At 38.7% G+C, this 14,840-nt stretch overlaps 2 protein-coding genes across 2 annotated transcripts in view; one reads left to right on the top strand and one right to left on the bottom strand.

The window, feature by feature from the left end:
• Positions 1-2,402, top strand: part of caps2 (calcyphosine 2) — a 9,991-nt gene extending 7,589 nt beyond the window's left edge. Inside the window, exons 14-16 of the mRNA XM_026913535.3 lie at positions 717-836; positions 979-1,072; positions 2,050-2,402. Of these exons, the coding sequence (XP_026769336.3) occupies positions 717-836; positions 979-1,072; positions 2,050-2,207 (372 nt within the window). The 3' untranslated portion in view covers positions 2,208-2,402. The remainder of the gene's footprint in view (positions 1-716; positions 837-978; positions 1,073-2,049) is intronic.
• Positions 2,403-3,036: 634 nt separating this feature from the next.
• cers3b (ceramide synthase 3b) lies at positions 3,037-14,125 on the bottom strand. Its single transcript, XM_034305022.2, has 11 exons — positions 14,017-14,125; positions 13,240-13,407; positions 12,908-13,025; positions 11,484-11,602; positions 9,065-9,122; positions 8,072-8,122; positions 7,580-7,672; positions 6,244-6,372; positions 5,002-5,108; positions 4,769-4,922; positions 3,037-4,677 (listed from the first exon to the last, which is right to left on the bottom strand). The coding sequence occupies exons 2-11, from the start codon at positions 13,401-13,403 to the stop codon at positions 4,564-4,566; spliced, it is 1,107 nt and encodes a 368-aa protein (XP_034160913.2). The 5' UTR covers positions 13,404-13,407; positions 14,017-14,125; the 3' UTR covers positions 3,037-4,563.
• Positions 14,126-14,840: the final 715 nt, after the last annotated feature.

The raw sequence follows: 14,840 nt of genomic DNA, 5'->3' as shown, positions 1-14,840 counted from the left end.
ACCAAAACTCAACCCGGACTAACATTAAACCCAGGTGAAAACTAATCCCAAACCAAAACAATCCCAGACCAGAAACTAAAACAACAACAACATTATTAACCCCCAAATTATTAACCCCCAAAACTTAACGCAAACTAAAATTAAATATAAATAAAAAGCAAATCCAATACTTAACCCAAATCAGTGCTTAACCCAAACTAAAATTAAACCCAGGCTAAAACTAATCCCAAACCAAAACAAACCCAGACCAAAACTGAACCCAAACTAAAACCAACTGCAGAAACTAAAACAACAACAACAACAACAACAACAATAACAACAACATTATTAACTCCCAAAGCTGAACCCAAACTAAAATGAAATCCAGGTTAAAACTAACAGAAACCAAATTATGACAGTATGACTTAAACATTTATATTTTTGCCAGACAATTAAGATTAATAATAACACACTAACTCTCTCATAACTCTTTTTATAGCATTAAATAAATACAGATTATTTTCCACAGTTGAGACGAAACAGATTCAGTTTCTGAAATGTGAAATTTTAGTTTTGAATGAAGTTTTAAGTTGATGTGAACTTTTTCGGATCTACCCAAATCAACCCAAAATCAATGTATAGCGTATAGCGGCAGTGGTGCTGAGGGAGAGCTGTGTGTGTATGTGTGTGTGTACAGGTGTGTTATGTTGTGTTTGACGTTGTGTTGCTGTGTTCAGGAGGTGGAGGCAGTGTGGAGGGTCGTGGGGCTGCAGAGAGAGTTCATGGTGGACTACGCTGAGGTGATGTGCGCTGTGACCGGAGACATGAACGAGAGCAGAAAAGCTGTGTTTATAAAGGTTACAGAGCTCGAAGCTCCACAAACACAACTTTTAACACTTAACACTTTTAACACACTTTTAACACTTAACACTTTAACACTTTAATGCTCGAGACGGATGTCAGATGGATATTTGAGATTTTCTGTTTCTCTCTTTTCAGGTTTACATTAAACTCGACCCCAATAAAACGGGTTCAGTTTCTCTGACTGATATTGAGAAATTTTACTGCGTTAATCAGCAGCAGACTGAACACGGTGAGAAACTACACAGCTTTTCACTTTTAATAACCTTTATAGCTATAATTATAATTACAGGATGTTTAAAGGAATGTGTCATTTTAGTAATTTTAGCGCCCTCTACTGCCTATGATGTGAAATGCAATTACTATTACAACTCTTAAAAAAGATTATTATTATTATTATTATTATTATTATTATTATTATTTCTGCTGCTATTATTATTCATTGTCACTGATGTTTTCTGTTTTTTTAATTCCTGTTTCATCATTTCCCTGAAGATTTTGCAGTTTTGTGTTATGTACAATCATACAAAAAACTACTTTGAATTTAATTGAATTGGAAACAGTGAACCCGCCCCCTCAACTGCCCCCACCCCGTGATAAAAGAAAAAGAGGCGGAGCTTTGTCTCAGCTGGGGGTGGAGCTAAAATGTAAGCAGTAAAGCTTTAAACAGCAGATCTCAAGCCAGTATTATTATTATTATTTTTAAAAATATATCATTGAAGTTCTATTATCTGGCTATATAATATATATATATATAATATATATCACACCATATCATCACAGGTCCAGAAACACTTTTAAAGGTGCATTTTGTTATTATTAACTTGTTAAAATGATCACTGGAGGTTGCAGTCAAACTCAAAAACATTGAATTATAAGGTCTAAAAGCTAAGAGTGAAATGCACTGAAGAGCCAGAAGTCAGGAAACACAGGAACACAGCTTGCTGTGTGTGTGTGTGTGTGTGTGTGTGTGTGTGTGTGTAGGAAGTAGGAAGTAGATTAGCCTTCACTCTGTCATACTGGTAGAACGAAATAAAACTTGAGGATTGACAAAAGAAAAGATAAAAATAATTAATAATAAAAGACTGGTTCCAGAGCAGCTCTTATTGTTCTAGAGAATAATATTATTGAGTTATGGAGTTACTGAGTGATCAGTATGATGACAGATGTTTGGTGTTTGTAATTTTTTATATATTCGGCTGTTTGCAGGAGCAGCATTAGACTTCCTCACGTGTGTACGGGACGCAGGAAGGGTCACTAAACACGTGTCTTATGCCGAGTTTCAGGACTATTATGAGGGACTGAGTATCGAAATCCCCAGTGACCAGGTTTACATCAACATCCTGAGGAGCACCTGGAATATCTGAGTGTGTGTGTGTGTGTGTGTGTGTGTGAATACTATTCTAACATTATAATTACTGTATTAAAGTAAAAAAAATGTCTTATTTTTATTCTGTTATTAAATCTGCTGAGACATTTGTTTTAAAAAGCTTTTTGATCAAACGACTCTTCTGTTGCTTGATGCAGGAAAAGTGATCTAAATAAACACATCATTTATGGTATGCTTTAGATTTACATATGCATCATTTCTAAATGACAAATATAAATATAAAAATGATATTACATTTCACAACTATTTTAAAAAATTCAGCACATTATTTAAATATGTACAATAATAATTTGGCTGTTTTACTGAAGGCTGAGAAAGCCTAACTCACTTAATTAATACTAATTAAGTAGTAAGTCATTTACTAATTAAACCCTAATAACTAATTCATTATGAAGTAATAAATATTTAATATATTATTTAATAAATATTTAATATTTTATTTATTTTTTAAAAAAAGAATAATTGTATAAATTAATATTTAAAAAGGAGGTTAAAACCTACAAAAACCAAAATAAAAACTTAATAATAAAACAGGGAAAATCTTTGGAAAGCAGTGGATCCCAATGAGAAATTGTGAAATTAAATTATTAAATTAATTAATGAATAACTTTATTAATAGTAGGTTGTAATTTAAAACTCAGGGACAGACAGAAGTGTGAAATACTCGATTATTCTTCTGGCATATTTATACTTTACCTGAGTATTACTGAAATTGAATACTTGTACTCTTACTTAATTACATTTCCAAGAAAAGAAACTTACTCTTTACTCTGTATGTTTTTATTTAGACCTTCAGAGGTCTCTCAGTGAAATATTTCAGTAAAATATTCAAATATTAAAACGAGGCGTCTCCTTTTTACCTCGCTAGAAGGCATGTTGAGGTAAGTTTCTGTAATTTTGGAAGCATATACAGACTATATTTAACTGTTAGCCTGTTTTCTGTGCTAATGCCAGGCGAGACTAGCACTGACTCCAGCAGCAGGAATAGAGAATATTATATTTATGATTAATTCATTAATAAACTGCGTAGTGTTAATCATCCATATGAACAGCAAACTTACAGAGAATGACGTTTTCAGTTAAAACGGTGTAGTTGCTTTAAAACAAAACTCATCTAACAGTTTTAGAAAAGTAATAAAAGTTACGTTTCACATGAAAACACGACTTTAACTTCATTAACTTCAGCTTCAGGTCAGAGTTCCTAAGAAATGTAAGAGTTCATGTAATTATTCAGGTTATAAACTTTATTGTTTAAATCTTGTTCAGTAAAAAGATGACAATGAAAAATGTGTGTTGTTTGTTAACTTTTACATTAAAGTTCTCTTAATTAACATGAACACAACATTAGTAATGTTAATAAACTAACAAAAATGTGTTCATTATTTGTTTAAATATGACTACACACACCTGAATTCCATCAGGACTTCAGTCAAATCCTCAGAAGTTAGAATAAATTACATTACCACCCCGGAGTTGATTACTTTCCTACAACAGCACATCCCCAAGTGTTTTACTATAACATGTTAGAAGGAGTGCATTAATATAAACCTGTGATTTATATTATCATATAAAGCTGTGTTATAGAAAATTAATCAACACCTTCTGACCAATCACAATCCAGAATTCAGAATCCAACAGCTCTGTGATGTTAATAATAATCATCTGCTCGACTGACGCTGTTAACGTTGAAGTTTATGGTGTGGTGTTAATGATAATAATTATGCTAATGCTGATGATGTAAATAATGTGTGTTGAGGGAACTTTAATGTAAAGTGTCACCACCTGAATGTATTTATTTTTGTAATCACTTTGGTAACACTAATTTAAGGTTCAGAAAATAAACCAATTATAATTAAGTAATATTTCGCTTACTAATTAAACCTTAATAACTAATTCATTATGAAGTAATAAATATTTAAGATTATTTAGTTCAAGACTAATTTTTTTACATTAATATTTGGAAAGAAGGTTAAAACCTACAAAAACTAAAACTAAAGTGTATCCTAATGAGAATTAATTAATTAATAATTTAAATTAAATTTTTAAAATTGTTGAACTACATAGTACCTGATTCTAAACAATTTATTCCAGAACCTTAAATTAAAGTTTTACTGTCACGTAACAATCACACATTAATCCAGATGATCCAGATCTACTCCAGATGGAAGTCCAAGTTTTATTTAACACTTTTCTGAGTTTAAACCTATTCTGAAAAACATGCGTCTAAAAATAAATGTCTTGAGTCAGTCAGTGAAAGTTTTTGTGCCCAATATGGACATAAAGTTGAATCGACGTCCTCATATGTCCTCGCAGTCCTCGCGTCCGGTTTCGAGTCAGTGACCGTTAGATAATCCGTTAGCAGAACTCTCACAGTGTGTATGGTTGTGGTTTTGTGCTTCATCCTGACTCTCCTCCTCTTCCTCATCACTTCTTTCATCACCTTTCATCTGTAAAGAGAGAAATAATTCATTTAGATTATTCTATATGTGCCATTTCTTAAATACGTGCATTTTTGAATTCTTTTTCAGACACACTCACTTCACCAAACATGAGTTTTATGACCATGCGCAGGATGAGCGACGCCCAGAACCCGTGCAGCAGCAGCAGGACCACCAGCATGCCGTTGAAGAAATAATATCCAAAAAATGGCTGAAACTGTTCCAGAGGATAAACCCAGGAACAGTGGATCAACCTGCAACACGGCCCGCTTTAACACCACACTTATCACCAAACTCACTTTTATTCAGATTTCTCCATGTCTTATTTCTCACCAGAAAGGGAAGATGACCAGCCTGGTGACCATGAAGACCACGGTGAAGAGGATGAAGATGGTGTTACAGGTGCACGTCCATCCCGCGTAATTAAACACCTTCCCCGACTCACAGAGGAAGAAAGACCAGTTACACACCATTTTTTTTTTACAAACAACTTCACTTATATCTTCACACAAGTGCTTTACATGGGCTTCAGACCTTTGCACGAGACCGAAGAACCTTTATGGAAATGTTTGTGGGTGTTTTTTTAATGATGTTGCAAACTTTTGAACTGATATCATTTTTAAACTTTTTGCTTATTAAAGACTACATTTATTACCACAAATTACATTTCTTCATTTTGTGTTATGGGTGTGCAAACTTTTGCACTCAAGTGTGATCATATTAATCATTTATTTGCTTATGATGGCCCAGTGATGTCTCACAAACTCCACTTTCATCTGGCCCACATACACTCTTCTGCAGAGGTTCTTTAGAGAAATGACATAGAAGAAACTCTCTCTAAGGATCTTGTCTAAGGTTCTTCTTTAAGGATCTTCTCTAAGAAACTTCTCTAAGCATTTTCTCTAAGAAACATCTCTAAGGAACTTCTCTAAGGAACTTCTCTAAGGATCTACTCTAAGGATCTACTCTAAGAAACTTCTCTAAGAAACTTCTCTAAGGATCTTCTCTAAGAAACTTCTCTAAGGATCTTCTCTAAGAAACTTCTCTAAGAAACTTCTCTAAGGATCTTCTCTAAGAAACTTCTCTAAGGATCTTCTCTAAGAAACTTCTCTAAGGATCTTCTCTAAGGATCTTCTCTAAGAAACTTCTCTAAGGATCTTCTCTAAGAAACTTCTCTAAGGAACTTCTCTAAGGAACTTCTCTAAGGATCTTCTCTAAGGAACTTCCCGGTCTGTGATAATTTGACTGTTTTTTGTTGTAGTCACAAGAAACATAACAAAGATCATCACAAAGATCCTTCTACATGCAGGTAACATTTAAGAAGGGAAGTTCCAACAGAGAACATCATTCAATCAAAAGGTTGTCTAGGAAACCAAAAATGGCTTCTTCTCTGGCATCAAACCATTTCCAACAACTTTATTTTTAATAACGACACGGCAGTGATGGACTCATCGAATGTGTCTGAGATCAGAACATGGAGCTGGGTGATTTACTGGCTGACTTTTAGCTGCAGACGATCCATTTGGACTGGGCTGGAATATTCTGCTCTCTGTGACGTCTCTCTTGTTCTCCTACCTCTAATAAAACATCAGAGGCGTCGTGCACCAGCATGACCAGAGTCCCGATGCGGATGTAGTTTGCACACCAGGAAAAGGACAGCAGTGTTAAAGTGGCCCAGTGATGAACCAGCTGCTCTTTAAAATCCTACACACACACACACACACACACACACACGCGCACACACAGACTTTGATCTGTAAGAGGTCAGATATGATATCAGCGCTGTGTTCAGGTAAAATCACCTGCTCGCCCTCAGACACAGAAGTGATAAATCCGTTCAGATAAAAACATTAATAAACCCATCGCTTTCACATGCAAGGAATATTATTACACAACCACATACTGTACATCTACACACACTTATAAACACAGGATAGATATGTACATCTAGAAACACTTCAGAAACACCCATAGTCCATTCAATAGAGAAATAGAGTTTTGTATTAAAAATCAGAAAAAGAGGAACGTCTATGAAGGAAGAGCGGTTAAAAAGTGAGCCGAGTCTTATCAGGGTTAGGGTTATACACTCCACTGATAAATTTCCTCGTATACGGCTTTTATGTGCTCAGGGCACAAACCTAAATTTACGATTAGTCTGTATCTAATCACAGACAAACCAGGAAGCTACAGGGAATTCCAGACAAATGCAATTATTATTATTATTATTATTATTATTATTATTAATTACATTTTGAATGCCAGTGTCTGTAAAGCATAGCCAGAGGATTCACAATGTTTTTAAACTTTATTATAGTCATTATAATTGTATATTATTAAGTTCTTATAGTTATTTGATGGTCAATCAAAACAAGTAGGACTATATAAATAATAATGTCAAAATTAATTTGTATTTGAAGGAGTCCATTTTTTTTTTTTGTTAAAGATTTCCTTGTCTGCTCTAGAAAGTACTGAAATAACAATGAGGAAGAAACTAAAGTTAAATGTACGTTAACTGTAATTACAAATAATTGACACATTTATCGTGTTTTTGTAAATGAATAAAGTTTTATACACTCTTAGAAAAATAATCATTTGAAAAGGTTCTTGGTAACATTAATGGTTCTTAGCTTCTGTAAAAGGTTCTAGTTTGGAACCCTCGTGGATGTGAGAACATTTTTCGTAGGGTTCTCCATAAAACCTTTAAGAGTTTACACAGAGATAAAACTAAGGAATGCTTAAGGGTTCTAGACCTTTTTTTTCCCTAACAGTGTAGGTTATAAATACAGTCATTGCATGCAGTATAGTGTGTGTGCGTGTGTGTATGCATGTGCGTGTGTGCATGTGTATGTGTGTGTGTGTGCGTGTGTGTGCGTGTGCGTGTGTGTGAAGAGGCTTTAGAATGAACTCTGACCTTACGTTTGACGTCTACGGCCACACTGAATAACAAGGAGCTGTAAAAACTCATCTCAATCATGTAATACCAGTACTGCGAGTCCAGCAGGGTCTGTACACACACACACACACACACACACACACACCCATGAGGCCTCACCCATGAATAAATAAATAATATAACATTTTATCTATACACACACATCCTAATTTGCATTGCACGTTAAACATCAATTTACTTCTTATTGTGACCAAGCCTCAGGGTTCTAAGGTTCCTAAAAAGGTTCTACATGAAGCCATTTCTGATGGGAAACACTGCGTTATACGGTTTTACATAGAATCTTCCCCTGAGGGACAACAGAAGTAGGTTCTGGAATAAAGTTTCCACTTAGAATTTTAACTATTCCCTACAGACTTACAGCTGATGTTCTCTGTAATACTACACCTGAGTTTATGGCTTTTAAATTTTTTAAAAAGCATAAAGAAGTCATAAAACGGATTTCTACGTTACCTGTTTGGGAAATCCCGCCCACACTTCACGTAAATCATAAAACCACGGTTTCTGTAGAACAACAACAACAACAACAACAAAAAAAGATGGCAACTTTATTTGGATAATAAATAAACTTTTACAGTTAAAATTGTCTGAAATCAACTTCAGAAAGTATAAAACAAGTCAAAGCACTAAGATAAAGCAATATAACAAATCAACTTAAATTCATAGAATAAAATGACAGAAAAGCAATGAAACCATTCAGAGAAAAACAACTAATAACAACAAATACTCCAACTGTAGGAACAAGATGAAAACAAATGATGGGATTGAGATAGATAGATAGATAGATAGATAGATAGATAGATAGATAGATAGATAGAATAAAATAAGAACACATGGTAGGAATATTATTTTTTAAATCTAGCTTTGAATGGTGTGAGTAATTTGTAGGATTGTAAAGATTTATAGAGTTCATTTAATAAAAGAAATGGTCCTTCTAATTCCTGGAACAGAGAGGAAGCTGGAGCCACGAGAGCGTAAAGTGTGTGTGTGGTCGACATTTCCGGAAATAAGTCAGACAGAGGGAGTGATTTCTGTAAATCATTAAGAGCAAATTCTATAAATAATAATTTTAACAGAAGCTGAGAGTTTTAATGTGAGGAGGTCAAATGTGCAATAACACAGCTCATACACACGTTCATTTTAATTCATTAGAATCTGTGGCTGTGTGTGGATTAGTTACGTGTTTGTTTGTGTGTGTGTGTGTGTGTGTGTGTGTGTGTGTGTGTAAAAAGGCTCGTTCATGCATGTTAAGGTGACATGGAAATAAATTACTTATTATCCTTGAGGCGAATCACACACACATGCTTGCTCATGCTCATGCAGTCAACCACACACACACACACACACACACACACACACACACACACACACATGATAATTCAAGGTTATTCTGACGTTCCTCTGTTCAGTTCCCACAAAGTTTTCATGAAATCTCTAAATACTTACGTCATGTAAAGCCACGAGACCTCCGAGAAAAGCGCAGAGATAAAACACAAACCTCCAGCTGCACAAAAACATTTCACGCTCAGATAAATATCAGTAGTGCTCAACAATGACATTTTACTTATCAGTAAAGATTTCCTATATAAATAATGTCTCGTGTGTGTGTATGTGTGTGGGTGTGTGTGTGTGTGTGTGTGTGTGTAAGTGTACCTGTATGGAGTTATTTTAGAACATAGTTGTGACATCATAATAATGACATCATCATCATCATCATTTTGTGAATCATAAATGATCAGATCATAATCAGGTTGGTAAACGTGCACTTGTGACTGTAAGCGATGTTACAGCGATGAATCTGAAATTTATTAAAATGTTTTTACGGATTATGGATTAAAATTTAACACAATTATCTTAAATGCAATATTTAATATTCATAACTTGAGGACTTTGACTGAAACATATCACTATTGTAATATTTTGAGGGGCGGAGCCAAGGCGACAATTCTATCAGTCTGAGGGCGAAGACAAGTGTCCGGCTCTAGAAACGTGAGAGGGTGGAGACAGGTGTACGACTCTAGAAAGGTGAGAGGGTGGAGACAGGTGTACAACTCTAGAAAGGTGAGAGGGAGGAGACAGGTGTACGACTCTAGAAAGGTGAGTGGGCGGAGACAGGTGTACTACTCTAGAAAGGTGAGAGGGCGGAGACAGGTGTACGACTCTAGAAAGGTGAGAGGGAGGAGACAGGTACGCGACTCTAGAAAGGTGAGAGGGAGGAGACAGGTGTACGACTCTAGAAAGGTGAGAGGGCGAAGACAGGTGTACGACTCTAGAAAGGTGAGAGGGCGGAGACAGGTGTACGACTCTAGAAAGGTGAGAGGGAGGAGACAGGTACGCGACTCTAGAAAGGTGAGAGGGAGGAGACAGGTGTACGACTCTAGAAAGGTGAGAGGGCGAAGACAGGTGTACGACTCTAGAAAGGTGAGAGGGCGGAGACAGGTGTACGACTCTAGAAAGGTGAGAGGGAGGAGACAGGTACGCGACTCTAGAAAGGTGAGAGGGAGGAGACAGGTACGCGACTCTAGAAAGGTGAGAGGGAGGAGACAGGTACGCGACTCTAGAAAGGTGAGAGGGCGGAGACAGGTGTACGACTCTAGAAAGGTGAGAGGGAGGAGACAGGTACGCGACTCTAGAAAGGTGAGAGGGAGGAGACAGGTGTACGACTCTAGAAAGGTGAGAGGGCGAAGACAGGTGTACGACTCTAGAAAGGTGAGAGGGCGGAGACAGGTGTACGACTCTAGAAAGGTGAGAGGGAGGAGACAGGTACGCGACTCTAGAAAGGTGAGAGGGAGGAGACAGGTGTACGACTCTAGAAAGGTGAGAGGGCGAAGACAGGTGTACGACTCTAGAAAGGTGAGGGGCGGAGACAGGTGTACGACTCTAGAAAGGTGAGAGGGAGGAGACAGGTACGCGACTCTAGAAAGGTGAGAGGGAGGAGACAGGTACGCGACTCTAGAAAGGTGAGAGGGAGGAGACAGGTGTACGACTCTAGAAAGGTGAGAGGGAGGAGACAGGTACGCGACTCTAGAAAGGTGAGAGGGAGGAGACAGGTACGCGACTCTAGAAAGGTGAGAGGGAGGAGACAGGTACGCGACTCTAGAAAGGTGAGAGGGAGGAGACAGGTACGCGACTCTAGAAAGGTGAGAGGGCGGAGACAGGTGTACGACTCTAGAAAGGTGAGAGGGAGGAGACAGGTACGCGACTCTAGAAAGGTGAGAGGGAGGAGACAGGTGTACGACTCTAGAAAGGTGAGAGGGCGGAGACAGGTGTACGACTCTAGAAAGGTGAGAGGGAGGAGACAGGTACGCGACTCTAGAAAGGTGAGAGGGAGGAGACAGGTACGCGACTCTAGAAAGGTGAGAGGGAGGAGACAGGTACGCGACTCTAGAAAGGTGAGAAGGAGGAGACAGGTATGCGACTCTAGAAAGGTGAGAGGGAGGAGACAGGTACGCGACTCTAGAAAGGTGAGAGGGCGGAGACAGGTATGCGACTCTAGAAAGGTGAGAGGGCGGAGACAGGTGTGCGACTCTAGAAAGGTGAGAGGGAGGAGACAGGTGTACGACTCTAGAAAGGTGAGAGGGAGGAGACAGGTACGCGACTCTAGAAAGGTGAGAGGGCGGAGACAGGTATGCGACTCTAGAAAGGTGAGAGGGCGGAGACAGGTGTACGACTCTAGCAGTGACTTCAGTTCAGCTGAGGTTTAATATCTGAATTTGTGGAAGCTGATTCACAAAAATCACGTGAAAAGCTACATACAATAATTGCTATATAAGAGATACATAAAACTGATCTATGATTCATAAAGTTTTGACTCTAATTTGTCGTACGATTATTTTAGAGAGGAAATTACCGCTGCATTACATACCTGGCTTCTCTAAACTTCTTCAGCACTCCAGGTCTGTCGTGATTTCTCCGTCTGCGAAACCATTGTTCAACCTGACGCTCTGACCAGCTCAACTTCTTACTGAGCCCTCTAACATCGAGCTACACACACAAACACACACACACACACACACAATTCAGTTATTTGGAAAAAACGTTCATATCCTGTGTTTTGCTCCTAAGTTTGTGTAAATTTCTGTACAAGGAGACTCACTAATGTGAACCTCAACTGATCGTCTAAATAATCATATAAATGTTTCTGTGATTCGCTGCCTGATCCATCCTGATGCCCCTTCTGCTCCTCCTCGCTGCCTGATCCATCCTGATGCCCCTTCTGCTCCTCCTCGCTGCCTGATCCATCCTGATGCCCCTTCTGCTCCTCCTCGCTGCCTGACCCATCCTGACGCCCTACTTCTGGTTGGAGTTCTCATCAGTTGAGTTCGCTCAGTGCTGCTGGGGCCCCATATGGACGGCCTGAAGAACTGTTTGGATTGCTGGGGATGGCGCCACCTGGGGGCTGTGGAGATGGTGCTGCTTGGGGATCACATATGGGGAGCTGCACTGTACTGTACTGTACTGTAATGGCTTGGGACTGTGATTGCTGTAGTGGCTTTGGGGCTGCAGTTGCCACGAGCAGCTTCGTACTCAGGACTCCATCAGTGGACAGTGGATAGATTTTAACCAGCCGGACCTCTTGCAAATACTGTGATGAATTTATTGGTTGCACAATTGCACTATTTGTCCATATAGTACACAATAGAAGGGATTTATTTATAATCGCACTATCCGTGTCACCCAGATGAGGATGGATTCCCTTTTGAGTCTGGTTCCTCTCAAGGTTTCTTCCTCATATCATCTCGGGGAGTTTTTCCTCACCACCGTCACCTCTGACTTGCTCATTAGGGATAAATTCACAGTGATAAATTCAAATATTTACAATATATTTTTGTGAATCCATTTATTTCTTTAAAGCTGCTTTGTGACAATGTCCATTGTTAAACGCGCTATACAAATAAAATTGAATTGAATTGAATTTTATTAACGGATCACATGGTCATTTCGTGTTGCTTCATATTAATGACCTGAACAATGTGATTCCAAAACAAATCCATCAATTAAGAGAAATAAGACTAGCCATTCAATAAGGACAAAAGTAATGTCTACGTTAGCTAAAATGCGTGTCTATGGTAGCCGACGCGCTGCAGTGGCTGAGCTGCATTATTGGGAGATTTAGTGCGCTTAGGAGGCGCTCTTTCACCATTTAGTTGCAATTTTATGGAGTTTTGTGGGTGTGTCTAAATGTACATCAGCTGGAGTTAACCCTACCCCTTGTAGCATGGAATACTGAACACTTGTGTACAAGATTTTGTGACACATTGTATTCAGTATATGTGTGTGTGTGTTTACCTTTGATGGATGTTTAGAGTGTGTGTTATAGTACTGTTCCAGTGTGGGATTATTTGAGGCTCTCAGGCGGGATTTGTCTTTCACTCCGAGGGCTGCAGCGATAGGTGGAGCAATTAGTCTGTCAGGAGCATGACGCAATCAATTTTTTCAAAAGAACGGACCCAAAGAACGGTTTTTCATCTCACACACACAAACACACACACACACACATATCGTTCTTTATCCTTACACACACATGCAAATCCACACACTCCTACAGTTAGACAAACAATTTGTTCAGAGATTATCTCTGTCTCTTGTGTGTGTGTGTGTGTGTGTGTGTGTGTGTTTACCTCTCATACAGGACTCTGAGTCCCAGCAGCACTACAGCGATGGGTAAAATCATATACAGATGGGATACATGAGCGTAAACCTGGCCCTCTTTATCCTGCAGATCTGCCCATGTGACATTCACAGGCAACCACAAACGATCCCACCAAAACCACTCACTGAGCATTGCCCTGTTACACACACACACACACACACACACACACACACACATCCTTTCTTTTTGAACCGATAGTGACAAAGCCTCTCATCATCAGAGTAAACATGCATACACTTACACTCTTACACACGGTCACAACAGGTTGTTAACACCTGCTGGCTACACACACACACACACACACACACACACACGTTTTCCATCTGTGTGTGTGTGTGTGTGTGTGTGTGTGTGTGTGTGTGAAGGCATGTTGGAACAGCTCTGAGAAAAGCCTGTTAGAGCACCTGTGACACTGTGTGAGTATTTTAGAACAAACTGTGTGAAAAGTTTGTTTCATTCCTCTAAATGATTTACCCACATTTCTGTCCTCGCTGTAATCTCTCTCTCTCTCTCTCTCTCTCTCTCTCTCTCTCTCTCGTCACATCCAATTAATCTAATCATCTCAAATTATGAAAAAGTTTCACCTTGAGAGATTCCAACACAGCCACAGGTTGGGCTGCAGTGTGTTCACTATGAGCACACACACCGTGCAGAAAGCAGATTTATTTCAAATGAATTATAGAGCTCACTTTCAAACAGAAATCAGCCGAGAAAAATACCAGAGAGAAGAAAGCACAGCACTTACCTGCCTTTTCCCTGCTCGCTCTTCTCGGTCTGAAACAGGTAGACGTTCTTTCTGTCTCACACACACACACCCTCCCTCTCTTTCTCTCTCTCTCTCTCTCTCTCTCGCTCTCACACACACGCACATAGACAAGACACACCTGTAGTCAGCGATCCTCAGTCCTGCCCAGAATAATGACTCTACTATGTATTGCTACACACACACACACTCACACTCACACACACACACACACACACACACACACAAACACACCACTTTTTTGAACACTTTAACCCACAAAGAGCCCATTGAATAGCAAACCTTGTGTGTGTATGTGTGTGTGTGTGTGTGTGTGTTTGTGTGTTTGCTTTCTTAGAGGGTCCAAAATGTTCCCATAATGATAGGATCATGCGGCATGCTTGACCTTCTGAGGGGCTCCATTGAATCCATTTTTTTTAATAAAAAGGCTGCAGGTGTGTGTGTGTGTGTGTGTGTGTGTGTGTGCATGTTGTGAATGTAAAAAGGGGAATTTATTGGTATTAACTTTCACAAAATATCATTAAATTGGTGTGTAATTGAAATAAATAAGTGATTTAAACGTGACAGCGTAATCCGTTTATAAAATAACAGAAACTCATCGACAGTTGTACGATTTGAAGACTTGAAGACATTTTTCCATTATCATGAACATGAACTGTTTTAACTCCTGAGAACATTTCAGGAATAAGTTTGTAATAATTAGTTTGTATAAAAGAAGCCCAGGGTTTGCCTCCAGGAGATTATCAGTGTGAGATTGTAAGGGTGGAGAATGATCACGGCTTCCGCTGCTTTACTCTGACTTCAGT

Source organism: Pangasianodon hypophthalmus, chromosome 6 (assembly GCF_027358585.1).
Source record: "Pangasianodon hypophthalmus isolate fPanHyp1 chromosome 6, fPanHyp1.pri, whole genome shotgun sequence".
NCBI classification, from domain to species: domain Eukaryota; kingdom Metazoa; phylum Chordata; class Actinopteri; order Siluriformes; family Pangasiidae; genus Pangasianodon; species Pangasianodon hypophthalmus.
The sequence above is the reverse complement of the archived record's forward strand: the minus strand, read 5'-3'. Positions and strand labels throughout refer to the sequence as shown.

What these genes read in the sequence shown, in the direction of transcription:
- cers3b (XM_034305022.2), bottom strand. Translation starts at nt 13,403, where the DNA reads ATGCTCAGTGAGTGGTTTTGGTGGGATCGTTTGTGGTTGCCTGTGAAT. An exon ending in GGGCGGGATTTCCCAAACAG is followed by an intron (nt 7,673 to 8,071) that starts GTAACGTAGAAA and finishes GTGTGTGTACAG; the next exon opens with ACCCTGCTGGACTCGCAGTA. An exon ending in CCTCTGATGTTTTATTAGAG is followed by an intron (nt 5,109 to 6,243) that starts GTAGGAGAACAA and finishes TTCCTCTGTGAG; the next exon opens with TCGGGGAAGGTGTTTAATTA.